This window comes from Sinohyriopsis cumingii, chromosome 5 (assembly GCF_028554795.1).
Source record: "Sinohyriopsis cumingii isolate HCF-2022 chromosome 5, ASM2855479v2, whole genome shotgun sequence".
In the NCBI taxonomy this organism is placed as follows: domain Eukaryota; kingdom Metazoa; phylum Mollusca; class Bivalvia; order Unionida; family Unionidae; genus Sinohyriopsis; species Sinohyriopsis cumingii.
This window is the reverse complement of record NC_142965.1, coordinates 31835577-31858681: the sequence shown is the minus strand read 5'-3', so window position 1 is coordinate 31858681 and position 23105 is coordinate 31835577. Positions and strand designations below refer to the sequence as shown.

Here is a 23105-nt window from a genome sequence, read left to right as displayed (position 1 = left end):
GTCAATAGAAGAAGACATGCTAGTAAATTGTACGGTCAGAGTGTTCTGTGCCGTAAGTGGTTTAAAGCGTTGCAGGTTGGAACCCCAGCCGAGTCATACCAAAGACTTATGCAAATGGTACTAGCAGCTGCCTCGCTTGGCGCTCAGCATTACGAGGTTAGTGTTAGGACCGGTTGGCCTGGTATCAGGATAGCGAGACTGGGTGGAACATGATGCTACATGTGATGCCCCAGTGCTAGACATCACTATAAATTGTCACTCTGCAGGCATTTTAGTGAGATGTCTCAAACTGTTAAAGCTACGTTTAAAGTACCAACAAAATCACGAACACAAGCTGTAATGTCTAGGTGGGTAAAATGCATTATAAATATTAGTCTGGGTTTTCGATGCGACTCGAAATATTGTATAGATCATATCTTGTCCAGAACAATACATGCTAAGAACTCGTCTGCCATGGAAACATGGCTGTAAGAACTGTAGTTCCTAAGTTATTATGAAAAAGCATTGTGAATCTACCTTCAGAAAATTGAGTGTGACATCATTTCGATTGCGCGCAAAATAATCTCATTTTGCTATTGATATATGATTAAGTTCACAACAAAACATGAAAACAATATCCAAAAGGTTGTAATGTCATGTTCGTAATAAATATTTAAATTTATAAATAAAGGCTGCACTGTTTATAACTTATTCTTTTTCATAGAACATTTTGAATTTAAATACTAACTGTAAGAAATTGTTTCCATGGCGTGGATAGGTAAGAACAAAGTTGTGGGTCATCTAAACCTTTCTTTTTCATACAAAATTCGATGTTTAATGGATTTAATCCCATGCATTACATGTTGGGTTAGTTTTATCAGAGTGATATTATATGTTTCAAATAATTAAATTTTCTGCTTCAGTTTAAAACACAGGCAACATGGGGACCTCAGTTAGCACATCTGACTGATATATCTAATATACAAGTGCTGAAGCATTGAGCCACAAAATACAGGTTAATAACAAAATCTATGTTGAAATGTCTTGCAATAATATCGACTGCATATATTGCCAAAATAATTTGTTTCAGTAGTTCTTTATTGTTCCCATTCTGACTGTATGTTAAATGTGTAGTTGTTTCGAGATTTGTAAATTTTTGTCATTTCATCCATATTTGATAGTACATTAGTGTTACGTCTTTCATGCCAGGATGGTGCTTTTTGTCAAAGTTGGTAAAAATAAGTTAAGCAGTTATTTTATATAAGTTCAGTAAAAGTATTTTTTTTTCTTCTCTTTTTCATTAATGATAATATACCAAAATAAACCCAGGGTATGTGCTATTTGTATTTACGTTTCTCCGTTAAACTCTGTGATTTGTTTGTTGATTACGTGGAGTCGGTTGTGGAAAATATTTTTCAGCCCGAGTAATTAGCCAATTTCTAGGAGCAGACGTCATGATTGACATTATTCACAAAATTATATGCCAGCATTAAATGGAACCTCTCTGATTTCTTAACATAGATAATTACCTGGATATTTTAGGTATACGCGTTTAATAATTTGAGATAGGAATAATGTGCTATATAATGTGTTTGGGTGGCATGGCTTACTAATTAGACCAGCAGAGAGGTTGAACAGACCTTTTGCTGAAACGTCATTTTTTGAAAAATAAGGCTTCCTACGAAAATGAAAAATATAAGCGTAATAACGCTAAACCGAAGTTTCTAAATTTACCGATAGTGTCTCTAATTGGGTTAGTTTATTTGGTTTTTTTTTTTTTTTTTTTTTTGTCGTTCGTGTTTTTTTAAAAAGTATGTGTGTTTTGTTTACCCACCGAACGTTTAATTGAGGTAGCAACCTCTCTGCTGCTATAGTAAAATCATTATTATATCAATAATGACACCGGGTACGGAATCTTACACAGCTAGATTAGCTAGAGAAAGATTAGAAGCAATCAAAAAGTTGTTGCCTGTTCATGATTCTCTTAGATAAAAACTTCAAGAACGTCAAGAACACAAGCTGAATATGTAGAAGGTACAGAAAAAATATTTAAACCTATTACAAAGGTTACTGAAAGATTTGCAGAAGCTACTGATGGAATTCTTTCAGCAGTAAAACAAACTGCTGAGCAAAAGGAAAATATAGCAAGAACAACTAAACAAACAAAAAGATGTTAAGAGATCTTCCAACTGAAATAGCTACTGCTCAACCTCCCCCCCCCCCCCATGGAGGAAATAATACTTGAAGGCATTGGTAAAGCTCGTACTGAAATAACCGATGTAAAAGAAAAGATCTTACAACTAAACTTGAAGTAAGGAAAGAAAATATTGGATTGATTAATTTAAAGAAGGTGTTATTGAAGAATTTAAAGACGTTGAAGAGGAAGATTTTTCTCCTGTTGCATTTAATAGTCATTTTCGAAATTCTGAAATTTTAAAACCTAAGCATGTTAAGATAAATAATGATAGGTATTTTAAATGGTTATATCGTATGTGTTATCACAAACCCCAGGTTAGAAGTAATGATGAAGTATATAATAAATACTTTGACGACATAAATACATTTTATTCAGAGTCACAACTTCAACAACAACCACAACCTCCCCAGCAAGAACCTTCTAATCAACTTCTTTCACCGCTGCAACAAACAGAACGACAACAACAATCGCCCAGGTCACGAATTCCTCGGTCACAACACAAAACACAACCTCCCCAAGAACAACAACCACAACCTTCTGAGCAAGAAGAAGAAGATCCTGAATTAACTAAAATTAAGAAGAGGTTTAAGCCTGGAAGTATTAAAACAATTATTAATTTAAGCCACGGCCAGTTAATAGGTTTTGCTGCAGATAAAGCTGAATCAATAAACTTTGTAGAACCTGATCATTTAAAAGATTATGTGGAAAATAGAAGGGATTGGGTTAAGGATTTATATTCTGTATACAGTAATAACATTCCCAGTGATGACAATTTTATCGATTTTAAACGTAGTGTAGAATATCAAAGAAAATGAGAAGAGGAACGAGAAGAGAAAGCAAAAATGAGACGAGAAAAACTAGAAGCACAAGACTTTATAGTCCTCCAGAAAAATGGGAAAAAAAGATTCTGGCGATGACACACCTCCTAGCGCCACAGGAAGTAATCTTTACTGGACCACGCCAGGGGGAAATGGTCTAGGAACTTGTCCTGACAGTGTTCTTGCCGATGTTGATCGATTAGAAATTATAATCGGAGGAAAACGCGCAGGAAATAATTCTCCAGAAATTATTAATGAAGTATCTGATATTTGTCGAAGATTATGTACAGGCGGTGTTATGGATCGCAACATGTATCATTCTCTTATTAGTGAAATCGTAGATGATTATTACAGCGACTAAAAAACAACTAATTAATCGGCATATAATTTAAAAATGATTATACACAATGCACAACGTGGACCTGTAATGGTCAGAGTAGTAAATTCACGATTGCCAACTTACAAAGCGGTTTACGGAGATGGACTTGGTGATGTTGTTATGGGTTTATTTAAGAGAATAGCTCCAAAAGCAATAACGATTGCAAAACAATTAAGAATGAAGGCTAAGGATGTTATTTCCGATAAAGTTATTGGTGCTGTTGCTGGTAAAGAATTTTTAGCAATCAAAGAAAGATTAGTTCGATTAGTACGAAGAAAACCACAACCAGAAAAATTACCCAGCACTGAAGTTATGCCTGCAAAAATCAGTAAAATAATTAATCAAACTGCAAATCAAAAACTTGCAGAGTTGGCTAATATACCCCAGTCAGAAAAAGAAAAATATAACGGCCAGTTTAATAACAGGAAGTAGTCTTCGTGTTAGACGATAACAATTATCATAAAATGTTCAAGCGTGTATCCGATCCAGCATTTGACATGGATGCGCCAGTTCTCAAAGATGAATCTACACGCGATTGTCAGTATTGTTCTTATGAGGCAGAAATGTTAGAAAACTTATTTTTGGAGGAAAGCATACAGTTGCACTTGTAACAAATGCTACTGACGATGATGCTATTTTGCGTAAAGGTGTTGGCGTTGATGCTGGTAAAGTGTTACTAACAATACTTTCGTTGTGGATGAGTGTATTGACTCCAACGATAGCCGAAGAACAAAAAGTACCTCCTGTTATGGATTCAGGTAGTAAATCATTATTATTATGGTTAACAACAACTACAGACAGTGTTCAAAGTACCGTTAATGGTTGAGTTATGTGGCATATAGCATCTCAGCAAAGCGTTTCTGTTCCAATGCATATTTTCATTGTTTTTCAAAATACTGAACGAGTAAACTCGCAAGAAGAAAATCCAATGATATTTGACAAACTTGGGGTTTCTGAAGTTTCACTGAGGATAAATGGACATCAAGAACCATCTGAATATATAATTTTAATTTTTGAATTAGATCATGTAGCACTGCATATCATCGGTCAATGACATTTATGGGACGTGATTAAAATATAGATACCGGTGTGCAAAATATCACAACTAGATTTTACAAATCTGTATCCGATTTATTGCTTTTCTCTGGAACATCTTGATTAATCTAGATAAACTGTCGTTGATATTCACTTTCGAGCTCGAGTAAATAGAGACGCTGGAGCTGTTCCTAATTACAGAGAAATCGCTGTTATACGCAGCGACAAATCAATGTTACTTGAAGGTCTTGGCGGACAAATGAGAATTATTGATGCTCCAGTAGAAAGCATGTAATTAAATCACTCACGATATTTATAATGTAATATCATCATGTTAGTGTCCGTCTGACTCCTGGTCAGACTAAAAAACTTCAGTCAAGTCCAGCAAATAATTGCGGAATAAAAATATCATTAGAAAAACATCAAATCACATGTGGTCAAAATAAATTATCGTTAAATGAACGTCAATTTAAACATTTTAATAGCGCCAAACAATCAAAAACATACGTTAAACTAAATCTTTCTGCCGGCGCTATTAAAACTTCTTTTAAAACAGGAGGTATAATTCCACTTCTTGCAGCTTTATCATCGTTAATAGCCGTTAAAGCTCCATCTTTAGCAAAAGCAACTGCACTTGGTGCTGTTGGAGCTGCTACTGGAATAGCGTTAAAGAAAGCAACAGGAAAAGGATTTAAAAAAGGAATTACTTTAACAAATTATAGTGAACACAGCTCTAACAAAATCAACAATGATATCAGTAAGCTCAACTAATTATGAAGTTGATGTTACTTTTCCAACTGCAATTCATGCGAAAGAAAAAGCGTTAGCACAATTACGAGTATACTATAGTTGGCCAAATATTAGATCAAAATCATTCGGTGGATTGCAGGCAAATAATTTGCTTGTATTTGCAAACAAAATCAAAGATGATGGAACTCCCGATTGGCATGTTGTCGGAATTCCAAGACGCAGTTATCAAATCGAATAAAATCAATGATGAATTCCAGCGCAGAATAAAATCTATAAGTGGAAGAGAATCCAAAATAGCTATAACAGTTCACGAACTAACCTTATCATCTGCAATTGAAATATATTCTCCAAATTACATTGTAGATATTTATCAATCGTCAGTTAGATTTGTTTTAGGTTGGCCTGAAATTCCACCAGAGTATAAAAGACTGCAAGAACCTAAACGATTATATTGCTCGATTAACGAATTTTTTTACATAAATGAACCACAATATCGAGATGGATAATCGTATTAAACTTGCTGATGGTAGAATATTACCTAAAACACCGTTTACAATAATATATTTTGATAGCAAATCTTCCAATCATATTGTTTATTAAAAAGATTTCAAATCATTGGCTGATGAAATTCAAACTGAACATATAACTTCACTCACGGCATTAGTGCAGTTATTTAAAAAATTATATCCTGGAGTATCCTATTAACGATCTAAAAAAAAAAACGATACAACATTTAAATCAAATTGTATCAGATATTAAATTTCCTAATCGAGTTATTATTGAAATAGTAAATGCTAGTACTTATGGTATAGGAAGTAAAATTATATATTAATCACTATAAAATAACTCAAGCGAATTTATTAAAATTTGTATTACCGGGATTTGAAACTAACGAATTAAAAAAAAATCAGTCAGTAATCTTATCAATGAAAACTTTCCTAGAATACTTGAATCATTGAGAAAAACATCACCACCAGCATCTCTTCTTAGATATAGCAATGATCCATACGGTGGCGGCAGACATATTTCACCAGGAATTGTAAATATAACTTCAACGACTGCAGTCAAACTTGTATGTGATGCAGTTGATGGCAGTTATTAAATAGAACTTGAAAAAACTAGTCAAGCTCAATAAAGGTATATTTTATATACTTTTACACCGCAAGTATCTCCTGGATATTTGATTGTGCAAGAGCCTATTCATCCTGTTTATCTACGATGTCATAATCCGTTATTATCAAAAATACATTTCAAACTTACTGACCAGTCCGGACACTTAATTGATTTAAGAAATAAAAATTTGAATATAATTTTTTATGTAAGATCTTAACGATTTTTGATCATCAAAGTGTTTTACAAGTAATTATTTAATCAAGAGGTATTATCTAATGCACAACATGTGTGCGTTTTCATACAAGACTAAGAGGTACTTCAAAACGCTCTCAGAACAATAATGACACCACCCCTAGTAAATACAGAACACTTTAGTGTTAATAAAATTATAGACAAATACGGCAATTAAAATTTTTGTTAATGCAGGAACAATTAAATAAACTGCAGCGAGAGCATATTATTATGTGCAATGGAGATCAGATTATTAATTATGCACATTCTTGTATTGAATTTTATCAGTTTAACAAAATACTGTCTAATTCTTCAGATTGATGGGTATATTACCATAAACTAATATAAATGTAACAATTAAATGAACTGCAGCGAGAACATATAAATATGATTACGTGCAACAGATATCAGATTATTAATTATGCACGTTCTTGTATTAAATTTTATCAGTTTAACAAAATACTGCCTAATTCTTCAGATTGATGGGTATATTGCCATAAACTAATATAAATATAACAATTAAATGATCTAATATAAATGTAACAATTAAATGATCTAATATAAATGTAACAATTAAATGAACTGCAGCGAGAACATATAAATATGATTGCGTGCAACAGATATCAGATTATTAATTATGCACATTCTTGTATTAAAATTGATCAGCTTAAAATAAATACCGTCTAATTTTTCAGATTGATGGGTATATTATCATAAACTAACATAAAAAATTGTACAAGTCAAGTCAAATTATTTTTTTAATCCTCAGATAGAATAAAAGTCAGATAATAATTAACCACGACATTGCCGTAAATTTATTTTCATCAGTGACGTTGTTATTAATACATTCATTTTCAAAATCCTCTTTACTTTTTTCACTTTCGTCACCACTTTGAAAATCTTCTTTACCTTTTTCATTTTCACGATCTGACATAAACTTTTTTAACTGCCTTACAGCGTGTTAAGAATTTTCTTCGTTTCGTATTCGTTAGCAAATTCTGATCTAATTTTTTCGATCATACTTGAGAGAGATACGATTTTTTCAATTCGGTATCTTTTGCAGTAGCCAAAGAGTGGAACATAGCTTGCTCGATAATCTCTATGAATCTGTATACTGCTGGTAGTCACTATCTTCAAATTTACGCGTTTGCAGTGATTCAAAATCACAAATATTTTTTTCCTGGGTCAAGTTGAATTTTTATGCCGTCTTTTTTTATTGTTTTATTGCAGAAATAATATCATCAATATTTTCATAATTCATTATATAGTATATATGTATTTAAAATAAAAAATTCTTAACAAAATATTAACCGTAGCATGAAGCGCGGTTATCATTCATGGGGTCCCTTCACTGCCTTTGCGCCCTCCGTATGGTCCTTTTGTGAGATCTTTCTTATGAGAGGCTTTTCATTTTGGCCGACATTCTTTCTGAATGTTTTTGTGTGGGGTACCCTTCAGTGACTCACAGCTTACTGTCCACGAAAAATTACTGTCACGTGTATACCGCGTGATTTTCTCACACTCTAGTCCTTTCTGACCTCAATGAAAATTTACTGACATCGGTTACTGTCCATGCTGACCTCAACGGAAAATTACTGGGCAGTACATTGAGCGATTTTTCACTAGATGTCATCCGCTTTACAGGCAGTCTGTGCTGAAAATATCACGGTAGCGAATACACAACTGAAATAAATTACAGCAACGATACCAGTGGTGGTAACAGAAAATTTTACCAGTATAGACATAGAATTTTATCGGCACAAAATCATGGGTTTCAAACGCCGACCCCCAAGTTCGAGAATCAGTCGCGCTACCACTGAGCTATGTTCTGATCTTAATGGTATATGTTTCAGAAATTATTATTAAGTTACCTATCCTGGATTTTCCAACAGATAACTACGGCGTGGATTTATTTTCCACATCGTATTAAAATAATCTTATATTGTATTATACATTTTAGCCTTTGACAAAATCAGATTTAAAATATGTCTGTATAAAAGAAAGACCTAGAAATAACTGAACTGTAGCGTACATGTAACGGCGTGAGTAACTTGTTTTCTGCCTTAAGTTCAAAAGTAAAAATACCCTTCTACTAATTTGAACTATTATAAAATTATGTTACGCCGCTGATATTATTTATTACACAGATGGTTAATAATTAATCAAGACGATTCAAAAATTATGTCTACTGGAGAAAGATATGCTACATAGTTATCTCCCTTCTTGAGATCAATACGTAGCAACTAGCGAGGTAACTATTTAATTACTCTGCCCTAAATAGTTTTATATTGACAGAGTTATCTCCCTTCAACAATATAAATCACACAATGAGTATAATAATCGTTATATTATGACATTTTAGACACCAAAAAATAACTATATACTTTGCGAGTGAGGAAACGGGACTAAAATTATTATAGAAAATTGCCCACATTTCACACCAACGATAGAAGATTCAGTTTGATAAATTGACAGTTGTATCATGGCCTTCTACCAGAAACAAAAATACCTTACATCACTGCGACTGTGGAAACTATCCAAAATATTATATTATGTAGTAATTTGGATAGTTTTCACATCAACAGTGAATGCGTCAGATTGATAAAGTAACTGTTCCAGCGAGGAGTATAATGACAATGAGTATAATACCATAAATTTTATTTTTTAAAAATAGTAATATAGTAATAGTAGCCAACACTACCGAACGTATTTTAGCTCTACAGAGTCTACCTTCACTAATACTGAAATGTAATTTTTTGTTTATATTTCTTGGAGAAAGCAGATCTTTATATATTCTTTGCGACAGATTCTATTGAACTCGTGTAAATATCACACTATTTGTCGGCTGTATATATCGATGGAAATTATTTCTTCGTCAGTTTCTTATTTGAATTAACCCGTTGAAACATTCTAAACAAATATTAGAGTAATACTTTTTCTTTCCATCAACACAAACATTAGATAAAAAGTATTAGTGACAAAATCGACTGTTTTTCTTAGTCGACAATTTCTGATACAGGATGCACCATACTTCTTAGTGATAGGATGTCTCACAAATTTTATTTGTTCCATTTGTATCTAAAAAGTTCATTTGTATAAATGATGATTTGTCTAAATTATTATTTTGAAAATCTTGCCAGATAGTCTTCAGCGTTTCTAATAACATTATTATTATCAGTGTTATTTTTTATCATGATATCTTTTGAGCTCTCTGTAATTTTACTGCCACATTGCACACACAACTGCGTGTTTCCTCTAACCCCAACACCACATTTCAAACACGGTTTAAGTCTTAAATTCCCTCTCCGTAAACTTTTTAAAATATATCCACAGAATTTGTTTACATAAGTTTGTAACTAGGAGTTTTAGAACCTATCATAAGGCCTTTGCATTTGTTCTTCGTTTGAATCATTGTATATACAACTTACAGACTGGACAGCTAAAAATTTGCTGAGATAGTTATTTAGCAATGAATTGGATAAATAGTGAGCCTATAAAAACTTATGGATTGGTCTGCTATCACTGTTTAATTCTTAAAATAATTGCCGCAAATAGACCCAGACTCCATCCCATGGTTGTCAGATAACCACGCCAGACTGGCATCATAGTATAATATAATATAAATTTAAACAAATACTTATCTTAATTATAATATGAACGAGATACCATCCATGATAAAAAAAATTAAGCTTCCTCAAAATAAATTTAATCTTGACGGAATATTCCCCGACTTAGCCATGCGAGCTCTGGTTGATCCGACGAATAAAAGTTCGATTAATACTATTCATGACGCTAAGAAAGAATTTAGCAAGAATGGTGCATCTCCCGTGTCGTCGACGTTCAAAATCATACGCAACACTGATGGTGTCGACATCGTCGTGATGCTACAATGAACGACAAACGAGCGGCAACGATTACTAATTATCTCAACGATCAAAGATATCTTTCAGAGTAAAGTTTGTTGTATTAGCAGAAACAAACAATACTTGGATTATCAGTGACAAACATGGCCCTGTCCTTCATAATTAAAATACTGCCGTATTAAGTAAAAATTCCAAACCAGGAATGTTGACTGGTATTGAGCGTATCCTGTAACCGCGGTTATTTATGTAATTTATCCGATGAATGATAAACCCGGCGTTAATAATCTAAAACCGATGAAATTTTCAAAACTAAATTGTGTAGCCGAACGAGTAACGGAATATTTTACAAACGCGATACGTGGAAATGGTTTAACGGATAAAAGACGTAAAATAATAAACGAGTGGGGAAAAATAGTTAAAGATATCGGAGCATCTGTCAAAGACGTTGCTGAATTAGAAACGAAATTAAAATTCCCAATTATGGTAAGAACAATAACGGAGAGATTTTATACGAATCAAAGTATAAACTGAAAGGAGCTTTAATTTAAATTATTGATCATAATGCGCATGCGTGGACTAATACAGTAACAATATTTCCACGAAATCGAACTGTTAAATTTCATCAAGGAGATATATTTGATTTTATTAACGAAATAAGTAAAAGTGATCCTGTATCCGTGTGGCGGTTTCAAAGTTCAGATAATGGAAATTGTGATCAGTTTCTACGGCCTAATGGAGATATTTATCGTACAGAATCTCTCCATGAAGAAATGAAAATCTTGCGTTGAAATATAGCCAAGAAGATACTGAACAATTACTGAGTAATTGTTCTACCGTTCCTCAGTTGCTGCTAATTTTGCTAGAGAGAAAAATTCTTGGAAACAAACACGATTGGATTTTCTTGAAGAAATTCAACACAATATGGAAACGATGGATTATGGAATACTAAATACGATTATAATGATGTTATTTCGGTTTGTATAGTTGCATGTTATCAGGGAAGTTTTCTTGGTTTGGGCGAGTTTTCTATGTATTTTGAGCGATTTGGACATCCCACACACGAGATGACCAGAATATCGATAAATCGACCATTACCAGATTTTGATTTGATCAGATTCGTTTGTATCGAGTCATTTAAGTTTACTGAAAATCTTCATTCGATTTGTTATGTCTGGTTTGGCAAACACTTTTCAGAAAAAAAATGTGGGCACTAAAAGAATTATTACGGTATATGCTTGATGTAAAAATACTATTATCGTTAGTTGTAAGTGAAGCAATTATATTGTATACGTCCACAAAAAGAAGTTTAGTTACCACAACAAAAGAAATATTCTGATGATGAAAAAATCCTGATATAACTTATTTTGAGAATAAAAAATCGCAAAATATCTTGGTAGAAAAATTATCGGTAAATTCACCCAAGGAGGATAATAATGTTCATAAACGACATTGTACAAGATTCAGTATAGATGATGCTGAGTTATATTTTATAATTGCTGATACAACGAATAGAAATACGTTTATAAGTCGAAGTATGAGTTTGCTATCAGAGTCGCTACGGATTCATTTTATATCAATAAAAAATACAGGATTGCTAGAACAACTACATATCGGCACTTATGCATCATGGGTTGAATGGAGAATTAAACAAGAAAATATACTTAATTATTCTGAATCCGCCAACGTTGAAATTAAACGTATTTATTGCTCAAAAAATCAAATATCAAAATTATCATCTGCACCATCGATATTTGATCCAGTAGCTAGACATAAAACAGTTTATCTCAATTCGCCTGGGGTTGTGGTAAAACAACTCTTGTGATCGAATTATTCTTAAATATTTGTTCAGAAATAGTTGCATTAACACATACACACAGAATCGCAAGAGAAATAACAAATCATGCACTTATCATTAATTCTTTCGTTGGAAGGATGATAAATGGACTCCTGAACGAATTGGAGAGAAATATATTCCAGTGATTATTGTTTGGGATGACATATGCACCGTTTCATTAGAAACGTTAACAATATTTCTTGATTGGTTATTGACAAAAATACTGCTGTAATCATGTATGTCGATTATGGTCAACCACCACCTTTTGTTGGATTGTCTCCACATGGACGGCTGAGGAATTTTGTAGATTATTATGATGAAGTAACTGATGATCATAGAGCACTTTATCCAGAATTAAAAGAGTTTAAGAAATTAATCAGACTACAACCGAATAAAATTTAATGTGAAAAGATGCGGAAATAATTTCAGAAACTACTATAACTAATTTTTGGAATTTATAGAGACCAAATGATTGGATAGTTGCAAGTAGAAAGATAGTTCGTGATACACTTCAACAACAATTAGTTATGTTACATAAAGAAAAAATTCAAATCTACCCGTACCATTGTGTTATCGACCGGTTGATACCTGACGCCAGAATATCGACGTTGATATACCAAGTGTTCGATTAAATCGTTCAACAATTGCCTGATCACGATGAATTGCAGTATGTCCTAGTCTGATTCTGACATTATCTTTTTTCATCAGAGATGATACTGCACCAAGAAGTTCTTTGCCAGAAACAACCTGTAATAGTTGTGGCCATCGTAAATTGGTTCAAAAGCAGAAGAAACTTCAGTTGCTGTTTCAGTTGATAACTGTTCTGCTTCCTTATATCTACTTGAAATGTCAACGACAGTTAACGCGTATTTGTATGTTAATTGACGTCTTCCAATTTTAATAGTATCATGTGGTAAAAATAAAATATCTGCTTGATGAACCGCATTAGGAGTGCTGACATCAAAATGTGCATGCTGAATTTGTTTAGATTTTGGTGGGTAAATTTGCCATATTACCTGTCGTTCTAACCATTATGCAGCAACAGAACGTGTAACATTTACCGCATCGGCGAGTTTACTAATAGCTTCTCTACCTTTACAATATCCCCTTGGGCTATAATAAATCGATCCCATTGTTGTAATAATCGGATGATTAATTACCGGCTCCTAATACTAGTTTACCTTTCATCGCAGATGTTACCAACCAATTTGCTAATGATTCTCTGAAAGATTGATTTTTTTTATAGAACTGAATGCATGAATCAACTTCACATCTGCACTGTGTCTTTGTTGTAAATCTTTACTTTTATAAGCTACATCATGAACATGACATGCTTGATCAATAGCATTTATTGGATACTCTACAGGATTTGGCTGATCTACCTCGTCAAGTCGGATATCAAGTCTGGTTCCAGGACCACAATGATTATATCCAGGAAGGTGTTTTTCTCCTGGGTATTTAGCTCATGTAGTTTCTGGTAATTTTCCTAATGAAGTACGATATCACCACCAATTTTATAAATAGAAATAAATTTATATTTATTTGTACCACATTTTACACATTTACCTGTAAGTGCACGCTTTTTATTTTTTGCTATTATTGTTGTTAATCCACTTGTGGACGTGGATGCTCTCCAGCAAACACAATATAGATTCACGTTATTTATTAGATTTCTACAACATGGATGTCATTCATTTCTCAGCGAAACGAAAACAAGAGCCAGTAAAACATATTTCAGCACTACCAAATTCATTCAGAATGATAATAATTGGTCCATCTGGATCAGGTAAAACGCAATTATTGCTTAATTTGATAATGGGATAAGTTATGTTTAGTGGCTCCGTTAGTTGATGATCAGAGATGTTACGATGCACTTAAAGATTTTAATGAAAATGCAAAGTTATTAAATGAAGATGGTGATGACATTAATGTTATTACAGATATTAATGAAGCACCGTACGTAGATGAATTAGATGGATTTATGAATACTTTAGTTGTGTATTATGATGTTATGCCTGACAAACAAACAAATCCAGCAAGAATATTTTCCCGTTGAAGACAGAAAAATACATATATTAGCTATGTTACTCAGAGATATGTACAAATACCTAAAGTGATCAGAGATAATTGCAATGTTTTAGTTGTGTTTAATGGAACTGATGCACATACTCTGCGGAATATTCATCAGACTTGGTGTAGTGGGGATATGGACATGATTAAGTTCAAAACTTCTATTCAAAAGCACAATTTACTCCACATGGATTTAAAGCAATAAATGTACACGATCTCAGAACAAGATATCGTATAGAACTCGATAAAATATTCGGTTGATACAATAATGATTTACTTATAGCAACAGAGAGGGTACGACCTCAATGAAACGTCCTGTGGGTAAACAAAACATACATACCTTTTAAAAAAAACACTAACGACAAAAATAAAGTAACAAAATAAGCTATGTCAGTGTAAACTTCAAAGGAACAATATTTCCGACCCAATGAAATTGACCGGGGTATCTTGAAACGGTCTTTAGAAGTAAACATTTGAGCTACCAACCCTAACCGCTTGGTAGGAACCTATGTCCACTTATCATTTTCAAAGGGAAAGTTGTCACGCACTGTCGTACACAGATTCTGAGCTGTCTAAACCTGATGAAAGGAATTATTTCTTTGGGAAAGATTAGGGACCCTTGTCTACGATTGGGCAGAATAAATTAGGGCGTACACTTTAGAACAATCTGACTTTAAAGTAGCGACCCTAGTGTAAATTCTTTAGTCTGGAAATTTCCTAGGACGCGAAACTTTGTCTCTACTCCGTGGAAGCCTAAAAATTAGTGCTTTCCTCGTGAAACAAGAAATGGACCAGTGGTCGTCGTGTATAAGGAAAGGCGTGTTTAGTGCTAGGACGCAAAAGTCCTGAAAGAAAAACAGCGACGAGGTAGGCAATTTTAGTTTCACGTAATATTATATTATTTGATTGCTTGTTTTATGCAGATGGGTTTGCTATGACTAGGTTTCCATATTATATATCGTTTATTCAATTCATGGAAATGTGTTGATGTTAGAGTTGTTATGCAACTTGCTTTATTCAGTTTCTTGGAAATATGTTGATGCTAGAATTATTATGCAATATATTTTTTTTCAGTTTCATTGAAAGTGTTGATGATAGAATTGTTATGCAACTTACCGTTTTAATTATACAGTTATTAGTTCATTGGTAGAATTGATTGCATGCGATCCAAATGTTCATATATGTAAGATTTCACATGGTTATATGAAATAACTTCCTTTGTTGTTAGGACGATACAGATCATCGTGAGGTAACGATAATTACCTAATTATATCTGATTTGGTAATGCTTGGATAATCTTGTAGTTAAGGAATGCCGTGAGTTACATTTCTTTTGAATTTCATGCAATAGTGATCGAACATATAGTAGCATATGTAAATTAATACGGTAATACTTAGTAGTCACGTGGTTATTCAAGACTTGCCGCTGGAAAGCGAGGTCAATGTCCTACTGTACTAAGTCAGACTTTACGTGGTGTGTGGATAGCCACAGGTTCTGAATAACTTTAAGTGAATTGCATGTACCTCTAAAATAGTGGGTATACAGTATTATGGGGTAAATTTGTCCTTTAAGGAACAGCTTTCGGAGAGAAGGACGAGAGTACGGGAAAGAAAGAAAAAAGGACAAGTACAGAGTAAAAGGACCAGAAAGTCCATGAAGGGGCAGAACCTAGAGTTTGGAAGGATGAACTAGGAGACGTTGATATACGGTCAAAGTGAATGAAGGTGATGCAATCAATCGTGGACATTGCGCTCTTTCACCTCTCGTTATGATGATGTAATAAACCCGAATTGGACACACCTGTTAAATTCTACTTATATAACACTGGACAACAAATTTTTACAAAAGTCATGTTACTGAAATAAAATTAGTCAATTCTTATCAATTTTTATGTGCTGAACACGAATATGACAGTCAAATTGCAAAATTGGCTCTAGTTTTTTTGTAATCTGCAAGAAATTAATGTTTACATAACGAAATGCATTCCAATAGTAAAAGGTCAACTGTAATAGCCTACCTATAAAAAATCAAGTCATTGGCTACATCTTAGATTTCTTCGCCTGTCTCTTGTACAGCTGTTCGGGAGCATCTCTGAGGAGTGTCCAGCAGTAGTCAGCCAGCATTGTAGTGGACCATTTTCCCTGGTATCTTTGTTCCATTGTTGCGATATCTTGATGAAAACGTTCGCCGTGTTCATCACTAACAATACCACAGTTGCTAGGAAAGAAATCCAAATGGGAATGAAGGAAGTGAATCTTTAGAGACATATTGCAGCCAAGTTTCTTATACTTCATCAACATGTCTTCTACTAGTTCCTTATAGTTTTCTGCCCTAACATTTCCGAGGAAATTTGTAGAAACTAGGCGAAAAGCATTCCATGCTTGTTTCGCGTCACCTTCCAGCAAGTTGTTGAACCGGTCATCTTTGAAAAGCTCTCGAATCTGAGGACCCACAAAAACTCCCTCTTTAATCTTTGCTTCGCTGAGTCGAGGGAATTTTTCATGCAGGTATCGGAATGCTGGCAAAGTCCGGTCAATGGCTTTCACGAAGTTCTTCATCAAACCTAGTTTGATGTGAAGGGGTGGTAGCAAGATTTTCTGAGCCTCAACCAGAGCTGGGTGTTGGATATTCTTCTCTCCAATGGCTACATTCTGCCTGTGAGTCCATTCCTTCCTCATGTAGTGCATTTCCCTTGCTCGGCTATCCCACTCGCATAAGAAACACATGTATTTTGTATATCCTTGCTGCAGTCCCATTAAAAGGGCAACTACCTTCAAATCACCACAGAGGTGCCAGCTGTATTTGTTATACTCAATGGAATTCAGTAGCTGCCTTAAGTTATCGTATGTCTCTTTCATGTGGACAGCATACGCTACTGGAATAGATGGAAGAATGTTTCCATTGTGCAAAAGCACAGCCTTGAGACTCAGTTTCGAAGAGTCCATAAATAGTCTCCATTCTTGTGGGTCATGAGTGATTTTTAAAGCATTCATGAGGCCCTCAATATCGGAACAGAATATCAGATTACTTTCCTTTCTGAAGAAAGGCTCCAATTGCTGGTGGCGCTTTCGATATGCAGTAATTGTGACATCTTCTTCTAGAAGATTCCATTGTTGGAGTCTTGATCCTAGCAATTCTGCCTTGTTCTTTGATAAGTCCAAATCACGAATCAGGTCATTTAGTTCTTCATGTGTTATTCTGTGTGGGGTTGATGATGCACCACAGTGAAAATCTGGATCACTGCATGCTGATGGACCAGGAGAAGAACAGGTCGACTCACCTTTGTCTTCGTCAGATGAATCAAGAGAATATTCTGCTGGAGGTTCTGGAATAGGAAGTCCCTCACCATGTGGAACTGGTCTCAATGCAGACGGAATGTTTGGGTAGACTATTCTCGACTTCTTTCGCTTCGTTATTCCGCCGGAAAGAGGAGGAACCAAGCAGAAGTAACAGTCATTTAGGTGGTTGCTTGGCTCTCTCCACACCATTGGGACTGCAAACGGCATTGATGACCTTTTGCAATTCAACCACTGTGAAAGCTGTGTTGTACATGTAGCACAGCATATATGCGGAGCCCAAGGCTTGTCTTGGTCACCAACCTTGCATCCGAAGTAAAGATGATATGCCTTCTTCACTTGAGAATTGATACTTTTCTTCTGGTTGGCAAATGTCACTTCCCCACAAATATAGCAAAAATTGTCCGCGGTATTAACACACTTTCGAGGCATTACTGTTCTTTATTGTACGTAAATGGATAAAATAATAAGTTTTATGTAACAGTAGCTTGAACTGTCTCGCACAACGTCTAAAATATTTTAAATGCTGAACCTATCTGATTGGGCTTTATATAGTACACTGCTTACGTCAGCTTCAGCAGCCGCCTGGCATTAGTATAATAGGCCTACACATGTATAGTACACTGCTGACGTCAACTTACTTCAGCAGCCGCATGGCATTAGTATTGCATTGCATCAGAAAATGATGCAATCAACTGTGGATGATGTGAGCATGATGGTATTATGCAATGTTACATCATTATTCCGGATGTTGCTGCAGTCCTACTGGAGAAATTTACACAGTGAAACATAGAAAATGAGGTATATGAATATCTTCAAAACGAGAGCCAATACAAATTTTTCACGGTTATATTCGTGTTCGGCACACCAAAATACTACAGATTAGGGCCTTTTCAAGTCAGTAATGATTTCACTGTTGACCAGTGTAATCTAACTTGAATTTGAATTACCGTTTTAATTTATTCTGATTAAATTTGTTATTTTCTTGACAAAGAAGGCGCGTATTGTTTATTTCTTACCTTCTGGCTCAGTTCTCCGTTGAAATTCCATTCTTCTTTCACTCCCACCGGGCTATAATATCGAGGGAGGTCATCCTCTGGATAACGCAGCCAAACCCAATTAACCACCCCTCTTTATAAGAGGGCGACGTTACACCACGTTATGCGGCCCTGACCTCAGACATTCAGCAATTTGCTAGAGATGATACAAGTCTTGACTGCTCTCACATTTTTCGATTACTTAGGTGCCACAGTTTTCTCGACACCCTGGCCGTTACGGCTAGATTAGCAGCGTCTTCATGCTAATGACACTGGGTGAACGGAAGGTCTGTTTAGTAGCCAGAAGTAATGTTCTCTCCATCGTTCCAGCATCTGGTTGCTGTCAGACCGATCCGGTTGCCTAGTGGTTATAGCATCCGCCTCATATGCGGTCGTGGGTTCGATCCCCAGCCGAGTCATACCAAAGACTTCTAAAACTGTTACTAACAGCTGCCTCGCTTGGCGCTTAGCATAAGGGACTGGTCGGTCTGGTGTCAGGATAATGTGACTGGGTGGGACATGATGCTACATGCCTGCGGAATGATGCCCCAGTGCTAACATCACTATAAACTGCCACACTGCAGACATCGTAGCGATATGACTGGAAAAATGTTAAAGCTACGTTAAAAATCCAAATCGCACACACGCACACACACACACACGCTGTCACATATAATCGAATAGGCTGAATCCTTAATCGGGTTGGATGTTGATCCAAAAATTGCCTACGTAAATTTCAGAACTGCGTCCAGGCTACAGCCTCTGGCTAAGGCCTATTCTGTCCCTGTAGCTTTGCTGTCAGTCGATGTTTGCTTATCCATTGTCGATTGTCCCAGATCCTACCGAGATTTTGATAGGATGTTAAATAGCCTTGGAGTCTGGCATCTCTTCTGGATTCAATGTCTCTTTGTATTTTGTCGTCTTCGCTAGTCAAGGTTCCGATGCGATAACCCTGTTTACACAATGGCATATCGAGCAAGCCACCGCAACCAATTAAAATTGATTTGTTCAAATCTGAAAACTGTTCCTACGTGATCGAGACAAGGGAACCATACAGTCTGAATGGACTGATAAATAAGCAATTTTCCACTGCCAGTCCATGTTTGTACATATGCCTTCACTCAAATACACTTGTAATGGCTTCCATCTGGTACATAGTAATACTTTCGATGTTAAACATACAAAGTTTCCATTTTAGGTCATTTGACTCCACCATATTTGGCTGATATACAATGCACCACGCTATTGTTTATTTGGCATTACAAACTACGGGAAACAACTTATGCAGTCCAATAGATGTCGCTAGGACAAAGCACCAATATATATGTTCGATCAGCCAAGGTGTAGATAGGGTTATGATATCAAAACATTGGCTAGCGAAAATGATGTCTCACCGATTTTATGCGTTTCTTTTGGTATCAGTTCAGTTTTGTCGATATGGTGGCAACGATGGGTCGGTGATCGAGGTCGAATTCAAACGAGCATAAGACCCGGCAGTTTGAGACTGCCTTCCACTAGCCATTTGCAAGAATGTGATCAATGTCCTTGCATGTCCGACGTCGTTTGGAATCCATGAATTACGATGAATGTCTGATCGCTAGAACCATAAGCCACAAATCCTAAGACTGTTCACTATACAGAATTCATGTAGCCTCAGTGTCGCCATTTGGTATTACACAATCATATGATCCAACTACGTGCGGATTTCGTGTTGTTCCAGAGCCAGTGTTAATGTCCTAGATGTAAACTACGAGGCTGTTTCGTTTCGCAATGCGCATCGTAACCTCAAGCGTCTGATAGAAATTATACTTTTTCACGTCAAAGGCTTTCTTAGCTGGAGCATACATCACGAGCACCGCCATGATGCTATATATATATTCTTATTAGTGGCCCACATTATGCGGTCATTGACTGAATGTAATTTTCCTCATGTCTGAATAAACATTTTAAACATCCATCATTTAATTTTGCCTATTTCCTGTTCAGATTTCTTATATAAATTGTCAAATAAACGTTCAGTGACATTATCCATTTTACCTCTATTCAGTATGTTAACCCGTTCGGTTACAAAGTAAATATCTGCATACCTAGTTTGTTTACCGTCTTCGCTGGGTCCTCTCTTAGATAATCGTTATATCAGATTGCAAAATTTTTGGAATGGCTATTTTCTTCAAATGTGGTTCAATGTCACTGAAAAAAAACTTTTTAACCAAAAATTGGGGGTTTCTGCCGTAACATGCCAATTTAAATTTCTTTTATACGAATCTCAAAGCTCTTTCGATATGATTTTATTTTAAATAATTTCTAGTCATTCTCCTTAATATTGTAAAGTCTGTAAACATACTAAATGGGGTTGAAAGGTTTCTCACGCCTTTGGTATTGGTAACTATAAATATTTCAAAATATATCTCTCTACTACTATCTTACGGATGCAAGCAGAGTTAAGTATATATCAAACAACTATTTCGAATGCGTTTTACGTCAAACATGTTTGCAGCTTCGTCACTGTATTACTAGATTGTTTATTACATTATTGTGTCAGAATACTTTGAAGTAACACTCAAAAGATCATGCCATGATTTTACCCCGTGCATCACATGACTGATTATTGCTGTGATAGAACCCATATTATGAAATATTTTTCACTTTTTCTGGGAGTCGAACCACAGATTGGGTCTGACAAATTGTGTTACCCCTAGACCAAGCGACTTCAGTTGCAAAAACGTACATTATACAACATTTATATACATCCAGGTCAGTGTAAACGAGATTTGATCATCTTCATTTATTGAGTCAGTAGTATTTTAAATAATGTAATAGTATGGCATGCCCTTGTTATGAATATAAAACGAGAGTTCCAGATTGAATTTCTCAGACTCTGTGGGGGTGGGGGTGGGGGTGGGTGCATTGGGTGAACCCAATGTAGAAAGTAATGATCGCGCTAGTTTAATCGATATAGCTCCCACAATATATTCATTTCCAGATTGATAATACCTTGATATCTTCAACGCACGCTTCGATGATTCCCCTGAAGTCCACCTTTGCTACTGATTGGCATTTCTGCAGTCCCTCCGATTTATTTACGGCGTCTTGGCATATTTTAAGAACGTCAGCCTCACGCATACCACTAAGTGTCGGCCATTTTGGTTCTTGGGGAACATAGGCTTTGGGAAAGGAAAATTAAAGTTAGACGACTTCGAAGGAATATATTGTTTCCCAAAAACAGTTATTGTATTCTACTGCTGCTGCTCTTGGTACTACCAGTAATATAACTGCTGCTACCACTACTACTACTACTACTATAATAATTGTTTACTGGGAAGCTATTTGTATTTGTTTCAACCAATGTCTTAATTCTTAGATGTCCAAGATCTGGTGACTCTACTGAAAGTGTATGACTATACAATTGTGATAAGCTATTAGATTCATTTAATTTGTAGAAACAACAATGAACTTTCTCACTTAAGTTAACCTCAATAAATAATATAGATTTAAGACTCGTGAAATTTGGTATTTAAGAACTGCGTGTGCAAAATTGTTAAGCACATGTAATATGCAAATTATACATCGGTTTTCAAAAAGAAACAAAATGTGCCTAAATGATTTTGTTATTTCCTTGTTTAAAACAAAACAAAAACAAATGATTAATATTTATATGCCGATGTCATTGGAGTAAAGTTTCTTGCCTCTGGAAAGCCAGTGTAAGTGGCACAAGATGGTCCAAAGGTAGGATTCGAACCCACACCCATTCGCTCGCGAGTACTGTATGCCGAGCACTGAGCCAACGCCGAAATGCACGTGATATGGTGTACCAACGCGCCTTTTATAAAGTATAGTTAGAGAACTGTACCGCAGCTTACGACAGCTTTCATTGCCAATCATGCTTCTTTCAGTTATATTCATATGCTTTGTAGACGGGTCGTGTTTGCCAGTCCAAGTGTCTCTGTTCCATCCGTCCATCAGTCCGACCACTATTTTATCACCGTAACCTAAACTATCACAAGACCAACTGAAAGGGCGTGACCATAATTGGTGTGATGTTGCAGGGAATGCATTTTTTTAAATCCTGGATGCAGCTACCCCATTGTCCATTATCTGTGGGAGCGGGGTAAAGTTTCATATGATAATATGAATTTCGTCCTTCAAGAATGAAGTGATAACAAAAAAGGATTCGAACCCTAAACGCAAACTGCTATGGAGACAATAAAGTAAAACTATATATTTGTGATGGCTTGCAACTCTGGATTAATTTAGTTTCATTTAGACATTTTACCCTGTTCAAGATCGTATGGATATGGAATCCTCTCTGATGGACTTAGCGCCAAGGAACGTTGCCACATGGAATTTGTCACGTCCTTGTAATCTGGCACCCTGATCTGCAATTATTTTAATTCATCTATTAACATTGTATATTTTGTCATTTGTTAACAATTGTGGACGTACACATTGAATATCGTCTTACTTATTTTAAACTTAAACGGTGAAATTAATTCTTACACGTCT

The 23105-nt window shown here is 35.3% G+C and overlaps 1 protein-coding gene across 1 annotated transcript in view; it reads right to left on the bottom strand.

The window, feature by feature from the left end:
* The window catches only part of LOC149798889 (von Willebrand factor D and EGF domain-containing protein-like), a 29824-nt gene extending 8076 nt beyond the window's left edge, over window positions 1-21748 (bottom strand). The window contains exon 1 of the mRNA XM_089956988.1: window positions 21597-21748. Coding sequence (XP_089813114.1) covers window positions 21597-21725 — 129 coding nt within the window. The 5' untranslated portion in view covers window positions 21726-21748. The remainder of the gene's footprint in view (window positions 1-21596) is intronic.
* Window positions 21749-23105: the final 1357 nt, after the last annotated feature.